At 38.1% G+C, this 24,112-nt stretch overlaps 1 protein-coding gene across 2 annotated transcripts in view; it reads right to left on the bottom strand.

Moving 5' to 3' along the window:
* Window positions 1–1,437: 1,437 nt before the first annotated feature.
* GPD2 (glycerol-3-phosphate dehydrogenase 2) overlaps window positions 1,438–24,112 on the bottom strand; it is a 147,514-nt gene continuing 124,839 nt past the window's right edge. Inside the window, exons 10-18 of one of the 2 annotated variants that reach the window (XM_052661940.1) lie at window positions 17,232–17,366; window positions 16,824–16,999; window positions 16,134–16,265; window positions 14,926–15,084; window positions 8,416–8,528; window positions 8,248–8,326; window positions 7,960–8,058; window positions 4,985–5,106; window positions 1,438–3,024 (exon numbers count right to left, since the gene is read on the bottom strand). In XM_052661940.1, coding sequence (XP_052517900.1) covers window positions 3,021–3,024; window positions 4,985–5,106; window positions 7,960–8,058; window positions 8,248–8,326; window positions 8,416–8,528; window positions 14,926–15,084; window positions 16,134–16,265; window positions 16,824–16,999; window positions 17,232–17,366 — 1,019 coding nt within the window. In that variant the 3' untranslated portion in view covers window positions 1,438–3,020. The other variant, XM_052661932.1, reaches the window with a different exon arrangement.

The following is a 24,112-nucleotide window of genomic DNA, read 5'->3' on the forward strand; positions in this document are numbered from 1 at the left end:
TACCTGTTTTTTCAATAGGCACCAGGGCCAAAAGAAAAAAACAACTTCTACAGCTCCCAAGTCCTTGAAACACCACACTGTAGGAATTCCAGCAAGCAGCCAATGAAGGAGTGAACCCTGGCTCCACAGGAATTCCTGGAGGATGAGCACAGAAGTCCTGAGGAAGACTCAACACAGCGGCCTTGAAAGGCTCAGAAGTGGATGGAACCAGCTGCATAGCGTGCCACGTTCTACCATCCAAGTGAGACTCAATCCTCCCGTCTCTCCACTGAAACATGAACTATTATCTGTGACTACAGGATACACACCTAAATCTACATGGATTCAAGCAACCCCCGTGTGAATACATGGAATGACAGGGAACGGATGGGGGGGTTTGTTAAGCAATGCAATTTGATGCCGCGGGCGGAGGATGAAGATAGCCTAGATCATTTTGCAAACGTACTTTGTTTAGGTCAAAGAAACCTTACTGTTCTGGATCAAGTATCTAACAACGTGCAAAGGCATATTTACTGATTTTTGCCAAGGGTCCACAGGACCTGCAGAACTACCTTTGGTGTCACTGTGGCTGGCGTATCTCTTTTCCTCTGTGCGTGTGTTTCACACAGAGGGTAGTTAATCAGAGGCCTAAAATACAAGGTACAGGCACAGAGGGCTCATTGACTCCAGCTCTTGATACAGAACTTCTCTAGTTGCAAGGGTGCCACAACAATTGAAAATTTCTGTTGTCTGCTTCCTTCCTAAGTTAAATGTCATCAGGTGAAATCTGCCACGAGTGATAATGCGGTATTGACCAAGATTGCCAAGTATTGATGTAAGTATCTATTTCTCTTCCTTGGATTACCCAAAATTTTACACATTTTGAAAACCAGGAGCAATGTATTTTGACAAATCTTATGTTGACAAATTTTAAACTGCTATGAAGTGTGATGAGCTAAATCAATAAACAGCATTTTGAGCTGTTAGATATTTTTTCCAGGCCTTGAACAAACAGTTCATTGTTCCAAGTCTGTCTGGGGACTAGTGTTCTGTGTTATTCTATATGATTTCAAAGAACCTCAGAAGCTCACACAGGCCTTTAAGCACGCAAAACTAAGAGGCAGCGCTTCTAAACCACAAATGGAGACAATGCTCCATATATATGTGTAAATTTAAACCTATAAAATAACATAGGCATTATAAAATTTGTGTTAAAACTGGTAACAGCTTTACTGATTTACTGACAATGAAAATATATAGCATTTTTTCTGTCAGAGCATTTATCAACACTTGGCAACCCTACACTAACTTGACATGTAAGATGATCAAAATGGATTATGTAATCTTTCCCATTCATTTCTATTGATTTTGGTTATGATAAAATTCATCAGTGTGCCTGGGAATGCTCAGGCTAAAAGGCTCTGGTTGACAAAAGGAAAAAAAAAAAAAAGGAAAAAAGAATTCAACAGAGTTGTAATTGGATGCATGTAATTTTAGAATAGGATTACACAAATACAGAAGTCGTGCCCTAAAGGCTCCAGCAACAAATTAATACAAATAAATCTGGCAGTCTCATAAAATTACATCAGTCTATGCAGGGATTCACTTTTGAGATAAAATTATAAAATTGCAAGCGAAAAGTATTAATGTGTGAATGCAATTAAAAATACAGTTTGTGAAAACATTTCCAAACTTTTTTTTAACTACAAGTCATCAAAGTTATTTCTCTGACTGCAAGGTACATCAACATGCCAGTAAATGGACCATTTTAATCAGCTTTATTGATTCATGCTTTCAGTTCTTATTCAGTTAAAAACAAGGCACATTAAATACATCTTCTTATTGCTCTATAAATGCATGCAGCTCATTCTGTATATCAAAAGTAATAAATAATGGCGATAAAACACCAAGACAGTTATAAAAATGACAACCCAGCCTCAAACATAGTATTTAACAGTCCAATCTAGAACAATAACCCAACACAATACATAAAAAATGCCATATATGAAAACATGCAGTGTGTATATCGACTCCAGAGCTGGGCTGATACTTGATATTCTTTCAAAGCACAGTAGGGCTTTTTTACTCCCTATAAAGGGTTGACATAATGCAAAACAGTGCAAGTTATTAGTGTCACTGACTTCAATATTATTACATTCATATGCCAAAAATCTTTACAAATACATAAAAAAGGGAAATATGATCAATGTTCATTCTTACACTATCTTCAGTAAAAGAATGAAATTTTGTTGTTGTACAAAAGAGCAAACTACATACTTGGAAAAAAGACAATACAAAGCTAGAAACTAAAGCAGAATAGGGAGCATGCATTTAGTAGTGGAAATCCTAAAGTTAAACTGATTGAAAGCAAGAATACTGCAAACAGCAAGACAGCCATGAGGCAGACAACCTTGTCTTAACAATCTGGCATTATCGCTATTGTTATGACTGTGCAAAGGGCTACTGAAGGGAACACTCAGCTCTCCACCACAGATGGGGGTACCTTCACCTGAACCCCATTAAAGGCTCTTTACACAAACTGCTTGACGACAAAAGACAGTCTCCTACACACCCCACACCCAGTCCAGCAGAATCAGCTAATACTATATTATACAAAAAAGAAACAAAATTCTTTTGGCGCTTGGCATAGATTTTGAATCACACTTACACCCAACCCCCCATTTCTTCTCTCCTTTTCTGAAATCAGGTAAAGAAGCTGCACAGGTTTAATTAAGAACGTTATACAAAATGCGGGGGTGCTTTATTCACAGTAAAGACTTGGAACCAGCTCATTTCCAAGACGAGACTCTGGGATTGGTGAAGGAGCGTATGTTTTAGAATTAGCAGATTTTAAGCAAAGGCAGATATACTCAAAGGAAGAAAAGTGTGCTTTTCTTTGTCCTTAAAGGAACTTCACTCAAAGCAAAACGTGCACAAACAAGGCCTCTTTTCAAACACAGTCCTGCCCAGGCCACTCAGGTCATAAGCCCGGTCCCTACTGTAATGGATTCAGGGGGGATACAAGCCATCGTTATCTTGATTCAACTAGAAATGAAGAGAAAGAGAGAGAGCACAAATGTATAATACTGTGGTACATCATCTCTGATGTTTTAAAGGACAGCTTTCTATTAAGGGTCGCTGGGCTCTAAACAGTGAAATTGCTGTCTTGATAGAAAAACAAAATTACAAAACCACATGCATCTATTATTTTTAAAAAAGAAAAAGGAAAAGAAACCAGTGCAAAAAAAAAAAAAAAATCACACCTTAAAAGAAAAAGTTCACAGTGATACTTGGGAGCCTCACTTGCTCTGTTTTAGGTTTTCCTTAAGGAAGTGGCAAGTCTAAACTTCATTTTAAAAGCAAAATGAGTTACCATGCCACCTTATCTGTTTCCGAGGTGAGGGTGGGGGCTTAGGTGAGTTAACCTCCAGTGTGTACATTATGACAGACAGGCTCATGCCCAACTCGAATGAGACATAAAGATATTCTACAATGTCGGCATATATAGAAATAACAGCACAAAAGTGTTTTATGTACCAGTTTGAAAAATTAAGTCTGCACAATGAAAACCTGACATTAAAAAAGGGTCACATTTCCTATTTTATACACAACGTGATCTTAAACATCAGAAGAAGCAGGTAGTTAACTTCACAAGAGGAAGCACGAAGAAGACGTATTCAGACGACTGGCTAAAATGCCACCAAAGTATTATAAAAGGATGCCAAAATGTCCCTTTAAATTCAGTATATTATGTATTTACTAAATTCTGGGCAGATTGATCTTTTTGTCTTTCTGTGACTGTGTATGTGTGTGATGGTGGACATGTGTGAGTGTGTGTCAAGTATGGTTTTCTTTTTTTTTCTTTTTCTTTTTGGTTGAGAACTTTTCCATTTAGTACACTAGGAGAAAGGCTTTAAGCAATTAAAATGACCATGAACATTGTAATTGTGTGCTTTTTACAAATAATTATAATTAAAGTTAACTAATAGGCTATTTCTATTCTCTTTTACTATCTGTTTATAAATATTCCCTCCGAATGATACAATAACCTAAGCAAAATAGGCCATGTTCGATGGTATCACATACTCCAACATCTAGGATTTGAGAATTGAAAACTGTGCTATTTATGTGGATATATGAACACAGGTTTTTTAATCCTTCAGTTTATTACAACTGTAAAGATTTGAGAAATCTAGTCCCATCCCACTGTATCCAACTTGCCACTTAAATGCTGGTTTTAAAATAAGAAAAGCAGGGATCTTCCTGGCAACTGTAATAGTCAAAGAAAAACTAGCAGTGACTGGGGGGAAAAATGAACTGCTGAGATGAAACTATCACTGTATCTCCCAGCAAATGTCAATGCTATCCTTATATCTCATACCTGTGATTCTGGAAGCTTTAAGAGATTCTCTTTGAGACTTGCTCTTATAACCAGATCTAAACTTTTTTTCCCTCTCCAGTTTTACCAGTCATGCTCTAGATATAAAGTCTGGATAAAGAAGGCAGACGAGCTGGAGGAAGAAGGGGGCTGAGAGGTCTCCAGAAATGCTATTGTTTTAATAGGTCCCACTCCATTTCTTTTAAGAACAAATACTATCAACAAGCTTAATGTCCAGAGCTTTGTGCATCTCACAAAATGCTTCCAGCTTCTCGTTCCAATTTTTGCCAAAATATTCTGTCTCTCAAATTGACTTGGACTAAATGAATATACAAAAAGGGAGTATGTCCAGTCTAATAGATCACAAAATGAAGGCAAAACATTAAATCAGTGTGCACTGAAAATGAGAAAAGATGATAAAATACACTTTTAAGAAGCTAGACTGAATGGCAAATACCAATAAAGGGTCTACATCGACATCCTAAAGCTTTGGAATGTTTCCCAGTGTTAAAGCAAGGCAGCTATCCGTGTCTACTGTTTTGGAGTGGTGTTAGTCCTCTCTGGTTTGTTACATGATCATTTGTTGTTCCTATGTTTGTCGGCTGTGGGTTCACTGCTCAGACTCACAATCCTCCACAACTTCGGTCCACAGGGATGGGAACTCTTCTGTCGAGGTTTTCTTCGGCAGTTTTCATGAGTATAGCAAGCCGGCTTCCAGACACCCTTCCTTTTTGAATAGCACTCATCAGCTTAAAGAGAAAATAGATAACAGATTCAAAAGGCCAACCAGCTTACTCCTGGTCTTCACAGCATTTTAATAGTAACCCTGCAGCAGGTGAGGATAATCAAGTGCCCCCATCAAAAACCATAGCAGGTATTACAGTTCACAGAAGAAACTACAATTTTCAAACATTTCAGAAAGGGGGGAAGGGGCAAGTATTTCGCCAGGGCTGCAAAAATTAACATCTACCTAGCAAATCAGTCTGCCTTTAAAATGCAGATTGAATACATCACATTTTGCCCCTTAATGAGCTCAGCACATATACATTTTTTTTGAGCAATTCAAATATTGAATCTTTAATTCCATTTTAAAATCTTAAAAAGGAATCTCAGGGATTGAACAAAGACAAACCATGACATATTTAACTACTCTTTTTTAGTGTTATTGTACTTGACAACTTCAAGTCCCCCAAATCCAAATTCCTTAAAGACTTTTTAAAATCATTTACATTTAAGTCCTTGAAAATGGACCCAGAGATCTACCTTAAGAAGTAAAAGCACTCCACAGCCCAGATTTTAGCTAATTCATTTTTATCCAGTGGATAAAATCAGAATTAGTCTTGAAATTACATGCAGTCGGCGGGCAAAGGCCTTTAATCTGGAAGGCACTGTGCAATTATGAGCGTGGGGATCTTTTTTTTTTCCTTTTCAAGTTGATGTGGTTTTAACTATTTGCTTTTCTTGATCTCACTTCTTCAATATTTTTTATCTATTTTTTAAAGAACTGATTTAGTCATTCATCAGGACACAATCCTCAAAATATTTTCAGGGTTATATTTTCTAGCCTACAGAGATACATTTCTTAAAAATGACTCTGAATAAGGGTCAGAGGCATCTGCCAAGGGGCTGGATCAGAATTTCATGACCTTATTAAAAGCTGTTTCACAAGCTATTGTTTATTAGAGATGGACTCCTACATACAGAAGTGTCATTAGAGTCCAAACCTAAAAATAAAGCCACGTAATGATGCAGAATCTACAGGGATCTTCCATGAGGATTATTTAAAAAGGTCTATATTCAAAACTGTCTAACGGGATACACACAGGCTCTTAATCTTCAGAAAGGGAAACTATTTTAATAAAAATGAAACAAAACCCTGAAAAGATACTCTCCATCTATGAATGGTATAACAAAGAATGCTGACATCTAAAGACAGCAATGTCTTGTTTACTGTTTTGTCTGATTCAATGAACACCTTCAAAGTTTATCAGCACTAACAGAACTGAGAGAGCTGGAGTTTTGTTTTCGTTTTTTTTTTTAAATCCATAAAGGTTGTGTGATGTATCAACTTTTAACAAATCAAAGTTTTCTTCAAACATTACATATATCTGAAAACCATATTACAAGAAAAAATAGTATTTGGGTGTGAATATATTTCATAAGAAATATAATCAGCATTTTTAAGTTGAAAATTATACTATGTATGCACTTAGTAAAGCATGAATAGTCTCTTTCACTTAGAATTGGACAAGAAATAATTATATTAAAAAGACTATAAGAAAACTTGCAGGTGGTTTAAATTATTTTCTATGTGTTTAGCTCTACTGCACTCAAGAAAATTACTTAACACCCAAAATCCATATCCATAACATTAGACTCTTATTGTTTCTAAGACCTCAGGTCTTTGAACCCTAAATGCTGTTGTTTATTTACAACCTATATGAAATGAAGCATTAGCTATTTATTTGAAGAAAAGTTTTCTAAAACCCTGAGACAGACAAAAAAATTTCTCAAGGAAAATAACCAGACAAAAAATGTATGAAATGGTTTCTAATTTCCAAGCATACATTTTAAACTCAATTTCAAATGTCCACCTAGTTAAACAGTAAGCTAAAGAAGTAACATTCTTTTTTGTAATGCTGGACACAACCCGTGAAAATTTTCTGCATTTAGATTCAACAATGCTCTTATCTGCTGCTCATCTCCAGAGAGACAATTACCATTTCCTTTGCCTTGATCTTGTTTGTTTAACTTGACACAGTGAAGAAAGGGCTGACATTGACCAAAATCCCCAGCATTAATTTATTTCATGTTCAGCATTCATCATTGCCATGGTGCAAGCAAGACCTGGCATTCATTTGAAATACCTGCCCAAGAAGCACTACAGAAAAAACCTGGCCTGTCTGGAAACCAATACATTCTTATAAGAGCAGAGTTCTATGGACAGTTACAAATAATGTATGAGGTTGTTGAGTTTCCTTCTTTTAAGGAACTTTTAAGGATTCATGTGTAGCATCCATTTTGAAGTAACAAAATTTACTTTCTTCCTGGTTATTGTTAAACAACTGAACCTTGAATAAGTGGAAAATTAGAAATAAAGATGCTTGGATTACATGGTCTTGACCCTAGAATATAGCTTTCCTTTCTCTTGCTTTTCAGGTTTGTTATAATGTAGGAATATAACCATTGCATTTTGGGTTCTCAAGTGAACATGATTCTCAAATGAACACAACTTTGATTTCTTTAAACTTCCTCTATTAAAAATTAACTTTGTGCTTTAGAAGTAAAGAAGTGTTCAGCAGTGGTCTCCCACAGCGTACTTCTTTATAAAGCACATTTCTGATTTATCCTTTTAAGCCATAATCAACCTAGATTTAATCTAAATTGCCCAATACAACATAATGTATCTTATAAAAAGCAAAAGAACACACACCATGCAAAGTCATATCTTTTAAGACATATCAACCTTCGCTGGCTTCAGGCTTTCTTCTTTTTCAGAATGAGGTGACAACTGTACTGACTTTGAAATCCATTCCCGAGCATCTATTGATGACCAATAGATAAAAAGCAAAATATACTTGTTTCCTTTCACCACAACTCACCTGCAAAAATTCATTGAGTTCAACCTGTCCATTTTTATTCAAATCTACTTCATTCAGAATTTCATGTAGCGTATTTTCATCCATTTGGACGTTGATACTCTAAGTAAAAGGAAAGCACAAAATAATGACGTTTCACTAAAAATTATGCATTTCCTTTTATTAACATTACTAGCCTTTCAAAAATTCCGAGATAAATATTACTTATAGATAGCACTAGATGAGAAAAAAATTATCTAGGATAATCTTTACATTCCTCTGCTATCGAAGATATTGAACCATAAAAAATACCTCTAATACACGCTGAACATCAACAATGGTAATAAAGCCTTTCTGGTCTGCATCGAATTTATGAAATCTCTTCTTGTACCTGGAACACAATGTTAAATAATGGAAAAATATACTTAGGTAAGTGAAGACAAAAAGAGAGAGAGACACATAGAAACTTATTAGAAGTACCTGTCAATGTCTGAAGGCAGTAGGCTAATTTCAGACCGATCTGTTAACTGTTCTGATCGAGATTTATAGCCCATTTCATAATATAGAAACTTCCTGGCTGTTTCAAGTTCTTCCTAAAACACAGACACACACAAAGTTCAAAGATTTATGGAAAGAATTATTGATTTTTTTCTCCTTTTTTTCCACTTGGTTTTCTACAGAGAAAGTTCATCCTCATTTTTCTGGCCAGGACAATTTTTTATTTCCTCAAGTTTTACTGAAGTATAATTTTATTCAATAAAATTCTGATGTATACACTACCACGAATAAGACAGAGAGCATTTCTATCCCCTAAAAAGCTTCCTCATTCCTATTCCAATTGATTCCTTCCCTTGACTTCTACCCCTAGGCAACCACTGATCTGATTTTGTCATCAGAGTTTTGTCTTTTCTAGAATTTCATATTAAAGGGTTCATATAGTATATAGTCTTCTCTGAGAGTCATTCATGTTGTTGCATGCTTTAATATTGTTTGTTTTTATTGCTGAATATTCCTCCACAGCATTGACTAGCAAAATCTACAGGACCAAATCTTTGTGGTTTGGTGACCAAAGAGCAATTAAAACTAAATAACTATTGTTATGTGGCATGCTGTATCAAGACAGACATCATGGGTTAACCAATTCTAACATTTTGTGACTTGGATGCTGCTAGTTGGATGGAAATGACAGAGCTTTGAGAAAAAGATAAAAAAAAAAACACACGCTAGTCTATCGAATAGTTACTTTTCTTGTTTTCAGTGATCCCAGCCTCAACTGATACTACCTATTGCTGTGAACACTGCAGTTCTACCAATTTGTATGGGATTAGTGAAACTTTCTGAGAGTAATTTTTTTTAAGTCAAAAGATTTTTTTCCTGTCTCACACAGCACAACAAGTATTGAGTTGGCAAAAAAGTTCGTTTTGGTTTTTCCTAAGCTGTTTCGGTAAACCCAAACAAGCTTTTTGACCAACCCAATAGAGCTTTCCTTAACAATTTTCTTACTCTCCTGTATAACACATGATTTTAAATCCCTTCACCATGCTGGATAATTTCTCCCAAACCACAGCTAGTCTGTCATGTAATAAAATGGTCAGAACACAACACAATACTCCAACAGAGATCTGGCAAGTACCTAGAAAGAAGTTAACAATCAGCATCATTAGTCTAGATATATGATGTCTTTAGGAAGCTTAAGATTGTAATTGCACTTGGGGGCAGCCATGATCCACTGTTACCTGCTATGCATTTGCAGTTAACAAAAAATATATTTCTTTTTTGCATATGCTACTGTTGCTGCTGCTGCTGCTAAGTGGCTTCAGTCGTGTCCGACTCTGAGCGACCCCATAGACGGCAGCCCACCAGGCTCCCCCGTCCCTGGGATTCTCCAGGCAGGAATACTGGAGTGGGTTGCCATTTCCTTCTCCAATGCATGAAAGTGAAAAGTGAAAGTGAAGTCACTCAGTCGTGTCTGACTCTTAGCGACCCCATGGACTGCAGCCTACCAGGCTCCTCTGTCCATGGGATTTTCCAGGCAAGAGTACTGGAGTGGGGTGCCATTGCCTCCTCCGATGCTACTGTTAAGTCTTGTCAAATCTATCATGAATGGATGGCGTTGTTTTTCTACCTAATACAAGGTCTGCCATTTGTCTCTATTAAATTATACCTAATGTAACTGCAATTTCATCCATTGCTTCAATCTATCACCAAGCATTTACTCTTCCTCCAGTTTCTTATGAGTACACCAAAGATGATCATTTGACTAGTTACAAATCCAACATTTTAAAAAGACATCACAGGGGGCTTCATAAAATGCTTTACGGAATCCAAATATATTATGTCTATAACATATCCTCAATCTAACCATCATGTGCTTTTCCTGAAAGGATATCTCTGAAGTGATTTTTCCTAAGTGATTAATTATTACCTTCCAGAGATCACTGCTGCTGCTGCTGCTAAGTCATTTCGGTCGTGGCTGACTCTGAGCGACCCCATAGACGGCAGCCCACCAGGCTCCCCCGTCCCTGGGATTCTCCAGGCAGGAATACTGGAGTGGGTTGCCATTTCCTTCTCCAATGCATGAAAGTGAAAAGTCAAAGTGAAGCCGCTCAGTTGTGTCCGACTCTTAGCGACCTCACAGACTGCAGCCTACCAGGCTCCTCCATCCATGGGATTTTCCAGGCAAGAGTACTGGAGTGGGGTGCCATTGCCTTCTCCCCAGAGATCACTACTTCTTGCTAAATACTGATAAAACAAACTTAAATGCCATAACCTACAAAACAGCCCAAGACCAATGCCAAGACCACAGGCTTATAGGTTATAAACTTTATTTCTCCGCTTTCATTAGTTACTCAGGACCCAAGCAGCCAACTTAAGAATGTGGTACTACATTTGCCCACCTTCTGTCTTCTGATTCTATTCCTATTTGCCATATTTTAAACCTCAACAAGTAGTTAAATAAACCCCATCTGCAAATTCTCTGAGTACCCTGAGGTATATAAAATTTCTGAGTTGGCACAAAAATGCATTTAGAGCAGTCTCCTATTTAAATGTCTATTTCCTCTTATCAATATTTATTTTGCTTTTCTCACAATGAAGATCACTCTCCTCGACAAATAGGAGAAAAAGGATAAACAGATTGGAATTGAACTATGAGTTGAAAGGTTCCCTCCCTTCTCTGGCAATCAAAAATCTGGTGCTAGCTACCTTTGAGCAAGGATCTAGGTTAGACTTTCTTTGTTCTCTTTTCTAGTTTTAAAAGCTATTTTTAATGTTTTTAGGACTGCTGCCAATTGCTGACACTATTCATATGCATTCTTATTGTCCTGGGTACTCTTCTGCTGCTGAGTGCCTATCTTCCCTCTGTTTGATATTTGGTGCTTATCAGTTTGCCCTGTCCATGGTCACTCCATTTCTTCACTTGCTTCCTCTTTATTCTTGTTGGAATCAATTTTGAAATAATTTCCCTTTGGGAGAGCCCCTCAATCTACTGAAGTGGTCTTCTTTTTAAAGTCTCTCAATGAAATGTATGCTTTGTCTGCAGGTTATAAAGTCTACATTACCCAGTATTACTGCAGCATTTCCCAAAATACATCCTAAAGCAATACTAGTTTCCCTTTCCATCAGCCCTTCCAACATATGAGAGTTGGCTCTGTCCCCAAGTAAGCTGCCTTTGGGAAACTGACAATGCACATAAGCACTTTAAAGGCACCAAATTATCTGCACTAGAGAAAATGGTTCCATTTGCTTAACTCAGAATTTCCCAAACTCTTTTGACCATATAGTCATCTTTTCACTGTTATTAATTTAGACACTGATTATTTATTTATAATTATGTATTATTTTTACATAGAGCTTCCCAGGTGGCTCAAGTGGCAAAGAATCTGCCTGCCAAAGCAGGAGCCACAGGAGATAAGAGTTTGATCCTTGGGTCTGGAAGATCCCCTGGAGGAGGAAATGGCAACCCACTCCAATGTTCTTGCCTGAAGAATCCCTTAGACAGAGGAGCCTGGCAGGCTATAGTCCAAGGGGTCGCAGAGTCAGACATGACTAAGCAGGCACACACACATATTAACATATATATTTAATTGTGTAAAACACAGTTTGGCAGTGTTGCATTCCTAAATATCTTCACCAACTCCTCTATCAATCCCCAGCTCCCCTAGATAATGCCTTCCTCCTTAATCAGTTCTAAGTTGGCTGCCTTTGGTCTTAAATAACAGTTCTCCAAATCATCCTATAAATTTTGGAAAACACACACACATTTCTGAGGTATATTTATACATATATATGTTGTAACACTTGATTAAATTTGAAGATCCTTGAAACTATGAGCTATTTATTACTCCCCTAAAATATTTAGTATAATGCTCAGGATACAAGTCACTCAGTAAGTATTGACTGGTAAAAACAACCACAATTCATCTACAGAGAGTTATTTATCACCCTACTCCTCGTTCACTTTTGCAGGCTACATAATCCCCGTGCTTTTAACCTTTTCTTAGCAGTCCAGTAACCTTTAATTCTTTCTCCCCTTCCTTTGTTCTCTCTAGACTGTCTGCTGTTCTCACGAATACTCCTATGTCTCAGATGCTGAGCAATAACTTCAGGTTTCTTATTTCTGTTATTTTGTTTGTTTAGGGGACTGGGAGAATATTTCTGAGTACATAAATCTGCTCATAAAACCTAAACCCATGTAAATCTAGTTTCCTCGGGAGGGCTGAACACAGCCAGTTCACAGAGTTTTCTTCCTTCTTCCTACCTCCTACAGCCTGCATTCCTGGCACCAAGCACCTTCCTGCATGTTCAAATCACTCCACCATAATTTTTGCAGGAACACATTATCCCCAATCCTTCTACATGGTAGAAATGATTGGCAGTAGCACAGGAGTAGGTTTCACTCTAGTGTTGCCTCACTATATAGCTTTAAAACCGGCCAAACCCAAACTCAAAACCAGAAGAGCTATATAAACCAGTCCCGCCAAGGCAGAGGCAACAGGGCTGGGTGGGAAAATGGTGTCCGGGATCTGGACACCTGGCTTCAATCCCAGTTCCACAATCTACTAGTTGTATGAACTCTCACCGAGACTTCCTCCCTGAGTCTGTTTTCTCATCTATAAAATGAGGGTAAAGGTTATGCCTGACAGCACTGTGACCAGGATTAAGAAGTTCTTTTCAGTGATTTCTACCATCAGTACCCTACACATGTGGCAGGAAAATGACTGATGGAGAATATTTTAAATGTAGGGCTATGGCTTCACCCCGAAGACTGATTCTAACAGTCTAAGTGTTAGTTGCTCAGTCGTGTCCGACTCTCTGCAACCCCATGGACTGTAGCCCACCAGGCTCCTCTGCCCATGGAATTCTCCAGGCAAGAATACTGGAGTGGGCTGCATTTCCTTTTCCAGGGGATCTTTCCAACCCAGGGATAAAACCTGGGTCTCTTGCATCACCTACATTGACAGGAGGATTCTTTACCACTAGTGCCACCTGGGATATACTGCATGGACCGAATTGTATCCTCCCAAATTCATATGCTGACAGCCTAACCTTCAATATGACAGGATTTGGAGATGGGACACTGAGGAGGTAACTAATTTTAGATAAACCTTGTTGGGATTAGCACACTCAACAGAACAGACCAGACAGTGCCCCCTACCTGCATCTCCTCCAGAAAGCAGCTATCTGAAAGCTAGGAGGAAGGCTCTCACCAGAACCCAACCATCTCACCCTGGTACCCTGATCTCAGACTTCCAGCCCCCAGAACTGTGAGAGACACAGTTATGTTGTGTAAGCCATTCAGTCTGTGGTGTCCTGTCAGAGCAGCCTGAATGGACTGAGACAGGTGCTGTTTAGGGAAGAGGGAGGGATCAACTATAGGAAGGCAACCGCCTGGCTGACTAAAAGGATGACGAGAGCCGAGAACACGGAGCAACGTGGCTGGCAAGTGTGGCCAGGGCCACTAGCAGCAAAGTGGCCACGAAGGAGTCTGAATGGAGCGGGCTCAAGAAAGACTGGGCGGGAGGCCTAAACCGATGAACACAGGGAACAGTTTCTGAGTAAGTAAAAGAAAATGTCTCCGCCTGAAACTTTGGTTTAATTAAAAATCGTGACGATCTGTTTATTACAAGAGGCCCTGGGCTGTATATGTGGACATCTGGGCATTGATGGCTTTCTTTTTTTAAATTTGGATATAAAGTTTCAAATGACACAAATCAATAAGCATTTGTGGTCAGGCCATAAAACCACGATTTCCTACCAAAGGCAAACTTGCAGGAGTGTGAATTTCACTGAAGAATACATTCTAAGAATGTTTTCAATGAAAACCAGAAAAGGTTCTACCCACAATCATTAATATCTTACTTTTTCAGGAATTATGACCACAAATTTTAGAACATTTTTCTATAAGGGATTTTCCAAAAACAACCAAGAAGCATATTTGGTTACAAGGATATTTGTTACCAGAATTTGTTATGATGACATATTTGTTACAAGAATATCTTCCCAGTTTCCTAAGGCCTAGTAGTATTACACACACACAGAAATTGGCAGGAATTATAAAGTCACCATCAAAAACTATGCTAGCCTCTGAACCTATTTGCTGGGCAGGAAAAGAGACACAGATGTAGAGGACAGATATGTGGGCATGAGAGGGCAGAGGGCTAAGGGGGAGGGTAAACTGGAAGGTTAGGTGTGACATATATACCCCACCATGAGTGAAACAGATAGGCAGTGGGAAGCTGTTGTGCGGCACAGGGAGCTCAGCTCAGCGCTCTGGGAGGGGGTGGGGGCTGGGAAGCAGGTCCAAGAGGGAAGGGGTATATGTATACATAGCGCTGATTCACTTTGTTGTACAGCAGCAACTAACACAACGTTGTAAAGCCACTGCCCCCCAATCAAAAAAAGAGAAAATAACCGTTAGCCTCGACTAACAGATTAAGACATTTCATGTCTATAAAGGCAAATGTGGTTTTAGAGACTTCTATATAATACCTCTTTTTTAGAATCATCCCAATTCAGTTCTCGGCCCATCAATTCAACAATCCTGGGTAGGGCCTCCTCTGCCGCCTGCACATTTAGGAAGGCCAGGCGAGTACGACGTGAAATCATATCCACAGCGGTACAAGCATACTCCTTAATCCCGTATTTCACCTAGGTTTGAATTAAAGTAAAATGATTAATTTAGGCCTTTTTTAAAAGGAGGGAAATAAAGCTTCACTTAAAATCCATGCTTAGGTACAGTGACATTTTTCTTCACATACTCTGGTTCCCTCTAGCAGGCATGAAGCAAATAGTGACATCACACAAGTTCCCCATTTTTCTGCCTGCCAAAGGAGATTTGGAAACTGGAACAATTTGGATGAGAGTTAATGTCTTCTCCTTGAATAGAAACTGGCCCAAACATGTAAACTGCATCACTTCTCAGTTACCATCCACAGTAATCACTTCTTTTGTTTATGACAAGGATGTTAATACACATAGCTGAATAGGCAAAGAATAAGTTTAAAGTTAAAATTAAAAAGTTACAGTCTCATCTCTGAAGGCTGTCCACAGTTTTATGTCTCAGAGTAATCAGATGACGGAAGTCTTGCATTCAATCAACAACAAAATGCTTACTGGACACCCATGTTTAAGATGTAGTGAATTATAAATGTCAAGTCAAGACACATCATCAGGGACTTTCCTGGTGGTCCACTGGTTAAGACTCTGCCTTCTAATGCAGAGGGTGTGGGTTTGATCCCTGGTCAGGGAGTTAAGATACCAAACGCCTCATGGCCAAAAAACCAAAACATAAAACAGAAGCAACACTTGAAAAATTCAAAAAGACTTGAAAAATGGTCCATGTCAAAAAAAAAAAAAAAAATGTCATCAGGCAGAACATAAGTGGTACAAACTTGAGGAGCTACAAACTCTCAAAAGGGGCAAACAACTGAGTCAGTAAGACTTGGGATAGCTCTGTGGAGGAGAAAGGAATCCATATTTTCTATGATTATTGTTATCACTATCAATATAACTTCAGAGATGAAATTAAAATTAGGTAAATGAAAGGAACTGTGCTGGGCAAACATTTTGCTCCAGGTTATAGGTGATGTTTCTGCATTAACACTTAGCCTATGTATAATTTCTAAAGAGGACAAAGAGTGAACAGATGAAAAGTATCCCAGGGCAGATGGGAAACTTCCACAGGGTCATTCACATACCTCTGCTTCAATGTACGGAAATTCCGACACAAGACGCACTCCAACAATGGGCCACCGTTTTCCCGTCACACTTGCCATCTTGGCCACCTCAAAAGCCTTATCACCATAGGTGGCAGCAAGATGCTGGGCCACCTAAAGAAATGAAACTGCATTAGGCAGGTCCTTTGAAGTATCAATAGCTTCTGGATACAAAGCAAAAAAATGTACCTGCTTATCTCGTCAGGTTTTCTTTTTTTTTTAACAGCCTGTAACTAATAATCCTAGGAGAGCATTTGATTTTGATTTCGTGGGAGGAAACCACATGGGCTCTGAATGCTTAGGTCAGCACAAAGTCTGCTATACATGTATCACTGTACCAGTGACTGATGAAGCTTCAGCTTCATTGTGCTCCTGATATCACTTCTGAAGAACAGCCTTCCTTATGCTCAAGGGAGAAAGAATTCGGGAGGTCCTGTCTGCTAGGAACAAGCCAAACAAACCCTAGATTCTAAAACAGAAAGCAAAACATGCATTGCTTTTTAGCAACTAAAGCAAAATATTTTTTCCCATTAGTTCACTCCCACAGTACACTGTCAGAAACAAATTGAGCTATAGGAAACTCGAAGTCACGGAGGCCCCGTGGTTGCTGATCTGTTACTGGCAACAGTGAGATTAAGTCAAGAGTAAGATGATGTGGCAATGCACACCCACCTCACTTTCAAGTCCATAGTCCTGGACGAGCCTGATGTAGAGTGTGGGGCTCCAGTCTTTGCCCCCCTGAAGGAAAAGCCCAACTGTTCTACTTGGTCCTGCTTTCAAATTGTGTGCCTTGACTGCAGCATTTATAGTATCTTCTGCCATAGATCGATAGGTTGTCCACTTTCCACCTACAAATACATTGATAAGTCATTTGTCAGGTTACTACCCATTTGTCTTACAGTTAACCATTTCTCAACTTATTAATAAGAAAATTCACCTGTTGTTACTCAGAATGATTAACGATAACAACAACAACAAAAAAAACCCGTCTGTTCATTAGCATTACAAGAAATTTTGATATGAGAATTTAACTCAAGTTGCTATCTAAAGCACATCCAACAACAAGGTAGCATCCTGTACCTGCTATAGTGATAAGACCACTCTCGCTGATGTCCACAACATGGTTTCGGGAGATGGACTTCGTGTCTGCAGACTTGGGATCTGTCACAAGGGGGCGAATACCGCTCCACGCAGCCAGGACATCCCCTCTTCTCACTGGGAAGGATCAATGCCAAGAGTTAAAAGGATGACTCAAAGACATCTCAACAAAACCATGAAATAATTAATAAGCAGAAAATAGTTCAGTAAAAGGAACACATAATATGTACTTTAAAAGGGAGGAAAAGCCCTTAAATATAAGAGCTAAATGAGTGGTAAGTTACAACGGGGATGGTGATATCCCCGGCATTTCAGTGGTTAGGCCCTTGGTTAGGTCCAGGGGTTAGGTCCGTGATTCCACCGCAAGGGGCAAAGGTTTGATCTCTGGTAGGGGAACTAAGATCCTGCATGCTGTGCAGAGCAGCCAGAAAAATGGTAAAGGAGGTGAAAAAAACGAAAAACACTGGAAAACTCACTGATATGGGTTCTCAGAAACAAAACAAAATAAATGTTAGCAGCCCTCAGCTGGGACAATCTGCAGTAGTTACAAAGAACAACAACAGTAAAGCAGAAACAAAAACAAACCAGACCAACCAAAAGATCTATGAGTCGTGATATCTCCTCCAAGAACATATCTTGCTATCTCTTCCCAGAAAAGACAAAAATACTTATTAGGAGAAGAGGGCAATCTGGATTTCAGATCCCATTCACATCTGAATTGTGTGTTCTTATATAGTGAACCTTTTATATATTTAGACAAAGCAGACTTTGAAAAATATTTAAATATACATCTAGCGAATTCTTGTGTAAAGAACCACAAAGACTTTGAAATGACTAAATATTAGACTAGTCCAAAAAAAGAGCACATAACCAAGTACAGGGAAAAGACCCTAAAAAGTTATACTGGATGACAGACAATCTCTCCATCTTGATCTCAAATGAAAGATAGATGTCTGGTAAAGATAACTTCATCTAAGGCTAAGGTAATCTGACATATTTTGGTATAGCTCGTTAAGGGCCACACTCTTAATATGACTACAATCTGAAAGAGGTACCGATACATCTCTACAGGGGTGTTTAATTAAACACATATTCCAACACTGAATCTAAACAAAGGGAGAATAAAACTTATAAGCTAGTGAGGAAAACCTAAGGCTTCCAGTCTTGTTAACTGGTGACCATGAGGGCATCTTGATGCTGGGATATCATCCCTAGATTTGCCCCTTTAAGGGGGCATCTTCTTAACAGGTTTAATCCTGATGGTTTCCATGGAATGGGGGTTAATTCTCACTCCACACAATTCCACAAAAGTCTTGTAAAAGCTCAACACAAATCATGCAATATTTTAATCTTTACAAAATCTTAACTAGGAAATTACCACTATTTTCCATTAGGGTTCAAACTGCCCTCTGAGTCAAAAATAAAACTTAGCCAACCACTTAGAACGTCATTGTGGTCACTGCAAAGTCTCAAAGTGTGTCTCTGAAATTCCTCAGGCAGCCACACTGATCAGGAATTTGGTTTCAACTCTCACAGCCTTCTGACTGATCTTAAAATTACTTGGTGGAAAACTAAACTTTCTAAAGTAAATTTAAAGCACATGTAAATAATCCTTGTGACAAATGCTTTACCATTTCTGGTATAACAGGCAGAAAAACACATCTACGAATCTGTACTATCTGAAACAAAAAGACCAACCTAAAACATTTGAGTTTTTCACTCAGGGAGGAAAACTAAATGAAGCACAATATATACTGATATGATTTTTTTAATCCTTATTTTTGAAATTGATACTCTAAAAACAGAAAAGAAACATTATCAGAAAGAGTTCATAACAGGTCAAGAACCTTAATTTATTTTGCTTGATATCTTAGCATTCAGTTTTTTAGTCTGAGAATTATATCAGGTGAATACTGAGATAAAATTTACTTAAAAAGATACATTTAGGATAATCAAATCTTAGATCACATTTAAAGTAAGAATCAGGTTTTATGGCCTACAGCATTGTTATATTATTACATTAGAGTGTGGTTGGATCAGGGGATCTACTGTCTATCAGTTTTCTCCCAACCTTGAGATTTAATGACTTGTATGGATTATTCAAAATGCCATTTTGCAGGGGGCGGGGGAAGTTGATGAAGAATAAAGCGCTTTTTACCTCTCTACCATCTAAATTAAGTAGTGACCAGTCAGGGCTGTGGGTATAATCCAGGCCCACAGGGAACAGCATAGCTAAACACATGAAACATGAATTCTAACCTCTTGTAGGAAAGACAGCAGCAAACTGAACCAACGTGTTTCTCTCTTTATTATTTATTCACCCACAATGGAAACCTTGCACACTGTTAAACTCTAATTAAAGTTCTCTTTGGTAACAGATTCACCAGCAGTGGACAGATAGCACAGAGGACCTTCCAATACTGCTAGGAACTTCTGCAGCCACATTGTAACAAAATGGGAAACAACTGCAGGGCAACGCCAACCTGGAGGGTGGTGGAGTGAAAAGCAATAAGGGTCCTGCACTGAAGATTTTGCTCAATCACTAAATTAATCACCTCTTGAGACTTCTTATATCTAGAGATCTTCTTTTACAAGATAATGTATTCTTTATTTTATAACAACAAAAAATACAAATTCAATGACTCTAATAAATTGAGTATTTACTCCTAAATTGTCTATGTAAGTACCTCTAGCTTCCGTAGAGTTGTTGCATAGACTTTTCTGTAGTGATGGAACTGTCTTGTACCTACACTAACTAATTCACTAGCCACTAGCTGCATGAGCTTATGCAGCACTTGAAATGTGGTCCATGCAACTGAGAAACTAAAATTCAAACTTTATCTCATTTTAACTAATTTAAATTTAAATAAGCACATGACATGATATTCACACATATAGGCTATAATTTTGCACAAGGCAGTTCTAGAACAAAACTGTCAAGTAGTACACCTCAGACTTGTCCTGGCAAAGTGTCAAACTGGGTAACTCCCCCATGGCCACCTTGCCCATGTCTCCAATGGAGCAACCATTCAGTGAAATCTGACAGTGAGAATATAATCTGCTGTAATAGAATGTGACTCTCCAAAATACTTTACTGTCACAGCATGTTCCATAATTATCATTTCAAAGTATCCTTCTCTCCTACTAACCTCATCAATTCAAAGAAATGAAAATATTTTTACTAAACTAAGTACTCCTACCCTCAAGCTCTTACCCAGAAATTGACCCTATCATTCCAGCTATAGCCAAGAACGTCATCTTGGCTGTAGCCAAGAACTCACCATGGTACAATATGTGAGGAAAAACCTCAACTCTAGCTTGTATGCTTCAGAACTCAAAGATTCTATTCACCTTGATTTTCCTGGTCCTCATGCTGTCAAGATAGCTAAGCAAGATGGCACTAGTGTTGCATCTTTCTCATGTTGAAAGTCTTTGGCAGTGTCAATTCTAGTATTTCTCAGTACCTCAAATACTGTATCAAGTAGAAGTCATGAATACTGATCAATATATATGAAATGGCATATTAGAACATTCTCTGAAGTTTTCATATCAAACAAGAGCTGACATTACAAAATCAAAAGCAATAACATTTTGGCCTCTGAGCCAATATGCTACACTTTAGGTTTCTAATGATTATATATTTAAATAACTGGATATCCTCTTTTAGAATAACTGAAAACTTTAATAAATAAAGTAAATAAAAAGCACCAGGGCTTCCCTGATGGCTCAGACGGTAAAGAATACACCTGCAATGCAGGAGACCAAAGTTCTATCCCTGGGTCACAAAGATCCCCTGGAGAAGGGAATGGCAACCCGCCCCAGTATTCTTGCCTGGAGAATTCCATGGACAGAGGAGCCTGGCGACCTACAGTCCATGGTATTGCAAAGAGTCGGATATGACTGACTGGTGACTTGCACTTAATAAAGCAAGATGAGAGGAAACAACACTACTATTAAAACTGAAAAAAAATTCTTGGTAAACACCACTTATGAGAGTAGCTCACCCAGATGGCACCTAGTTGATTTTTAAGTGCCAATTGCGAGTACTTCTGGAGTGTACAAAGGTTCTTGTCAATATTTTCAGAAGGATAGTAAAGAAATAACATAGTCCTTCTAACCACCATGGTTAAGAATTCTTTTTATTATATTATTTTTATTGTAAATAACTCATTCAGGTTTTAGTGTATAAATTATATAATGACTAAAATATAAATACTAAAGTTGAATAGACATTTTCACAGCTGGTTGAAAAGACTAAGTGCTGTGCAATTGTTTCCAATTATAATTAGTATTTTTATTCTTAAAAACTTGGCAAGAGAAGCGTTGGTTTTAAAAGTCAATAGAAAAGGCAGCCCACAGGAAGTGATAATTAAGAGCTAAATGTGAGGTTTTGCTTCACATCAGTTATTTAGCCATACGTTTTGGGGTGCTCTTTCTCATGTTTGCCACTTTCAAAAAAAATCAATAAAAAGCACGTGAAAATATCTAAATGAACACAAGGGAAACAGCGTCAGAAATCAATACTTCTCTACCAGCATGTTTAACCTGTGGAAATGAAGTGTTAATCACAGAAATAAGATACCATATTACATTTATAAACTAATGAAACTAGAAAAAGCAAAGCGCGTGACACTATAATTAAACAGCTGGAAAACATCCAAGCCTGTGTAAGTTGATAACCCTGGTACAATCTCTGGCAGTGAAAAGGCAGGTCTGCAGTGAGTTGATACGGCCAGCTCCGTTGTTAATTGAATAACAGGCAATCTATAAACACTACTAATTGCATATGTGAAAACCTGTGTACAACTAGAGAAGCTGCTTAGAGAAGCACTCCAGAAAAACTCCATGGATAAAGCACTCTGCAGATCCTCTGTTCCCCGCCACCCCCTTTAAGTCACAGCTTGGTTCGCCACTGCATCCTCCTGATCAACCTCTACACAGCAGACTTAATGATACATTTTTCAAACGATCATTTTTCCTCCTAATCCAATACACACCACACAACTATCAATTACCCATTTCAGGAAAGAACAAACAAGTAATCTAGAAAATTCAGCCTGTGAATGGTGAGCTTTCTAAATTGTAAAAGAAGACATGGTCTCCTTCCCAACAGACAAAATGCTTTTCAGAATTGTTCCGACGCATTTTGCAGAAGTGTGGCAGCTGCTGTGAACAGCATGGAGTGTTAAGATTTGACACTTTTTTTTTTTTTTCTTAAGGATATAGCCATTTGGGGAGGCTCAGAAACTGTTGTCAGAATTTTACTTATCCATCTAATAAATCGTTTTTAAATGATTATTTCAATCCTGGTGAATACTAACCGTTTCAAAAACACGGCTCTGGGATCTACACAAAGTTTCTAATTTTTTAAATCTGTAGAAAAGACTGCTTGGCCCAAGGGACTGGTTATGAGAAATGAAACCTCTACTTTAACAGTCACATCCAAATAAGGCCAGTCACTTGAGAGCAAAGGTCACCGTCACTCTGAAGGTGTCTACCAGCTTCCATGAAATGAACTGAGAGAAGTAATCCACTCTCTAGTGGATATAATATCACACCATGCAACAAACCCAGGACTACCAACTGGAATATGCACAATATTTAAAAGCATAAATATTAGGGCTAGACTGACATACACAATATCAGGCTCCAACATGAATGACCTATAGGAAAGAAACTTAAGTCACTGGGCCTCAGTTTCTTCACCTATAAAATGGAAATTACAAAATAAAACTAATAAGGTTGTTATGAGGAATCAGACAATATAAGCAATAGGCTTAGCAGAACGTCTTGCATAAAAAGCTCTCCATGATGGTAGAGTTTTTAAAAATAAAGCACACATTACCTACTGAGGAAAAATAAGATTAAAATATGTGCAGCAACAGCATGTAGCCAAAAAGACTGAATGGGGCCTGAAGCTGAGTTTCACTTTCACATTTCATCAGTATAGAAGAGAATATCAGGTTTCACCAAAATTCCTTAGAAAAAATACAAATGAGAATGTCTTTACTTTGGAAATAGACATACTTTATTAGCTAAAGACTGAGGGTACTTCTTCATATACTCTGAGGACTTCAGTTCAATAAATAAGAATGAAAAGAAACCATGAAGAATCATTGTGGCTCAACTGCTTTTAAAAGGATAAGCTGATAAGGAGGAAAGTTGTGATAGATGGTGAACACGGGGAAATAAATGAAGTACAAGCAAGAGCTGTCACTTCTGCTTTTATCCTGGATGTTTGCTACCTAGAGAATTCTTAATCTCAAGATTCCTGAGACCACCAGTGGAAAGGCAATTTACAGTGTCCACATGTTAATGTGATTTATAGTGTCCACATATTAATTTCAATCCATTTTTACAAAAAAATCAAAGTTGACAAAAATTCTTGGTTAGTTTCACCAATTAACCTGACTACCAAAAGGTATGTTAACTGAAAAGCCCTCTACAGACCAAGGAGGTCCTAGCTGGTATTACCAAGTCCTCTATTTATTAATAAGCAGAATAAAAGTGAGGGGTATAGGCTTGGTATCTGTTCTAGCCCAAGGCTCATTTCACTAGTGGAAATCCCTACCCATGATATGGGCACAGCAGCTTCTTGGAATCTATACCTGTTTCCAGCACATCCAGTCTCTGGGCACATATAAGCAGTTATATTTCTCATTCGTGCATCTGAACTTTAAGAATTTGGAACCTGTCAACTATAGCTCTCTGCTCTTGAATTAATTTTGTTTCTTGCTCTAGCAATCTAAACTTCCTTCTCTTGGAATCCAATATAAACCCACTTTAAAAAAATATATCCAGGTAAATGTGAAATGAAGCAGGATTCAGTAACAGTAATCAGTTCATTAAAGTACAGTCATACC

The sequence above is a fragment of the Budorcas taxicolor genome, chromosome 2 (genome assembly GCF_023091745.1).
Source record: "Budorcas taxicolor isolate Tak-1 chromosome 2, Takin1.1, whole genome shotgun sequence".
In the NCBI taxonomy this organism is placed as follows: Eukaryota; Metazoa; Chordata; class Mammalia; order Artiodactyla; family Bovidae; genus Budorcas; species Budorcas taxicolor.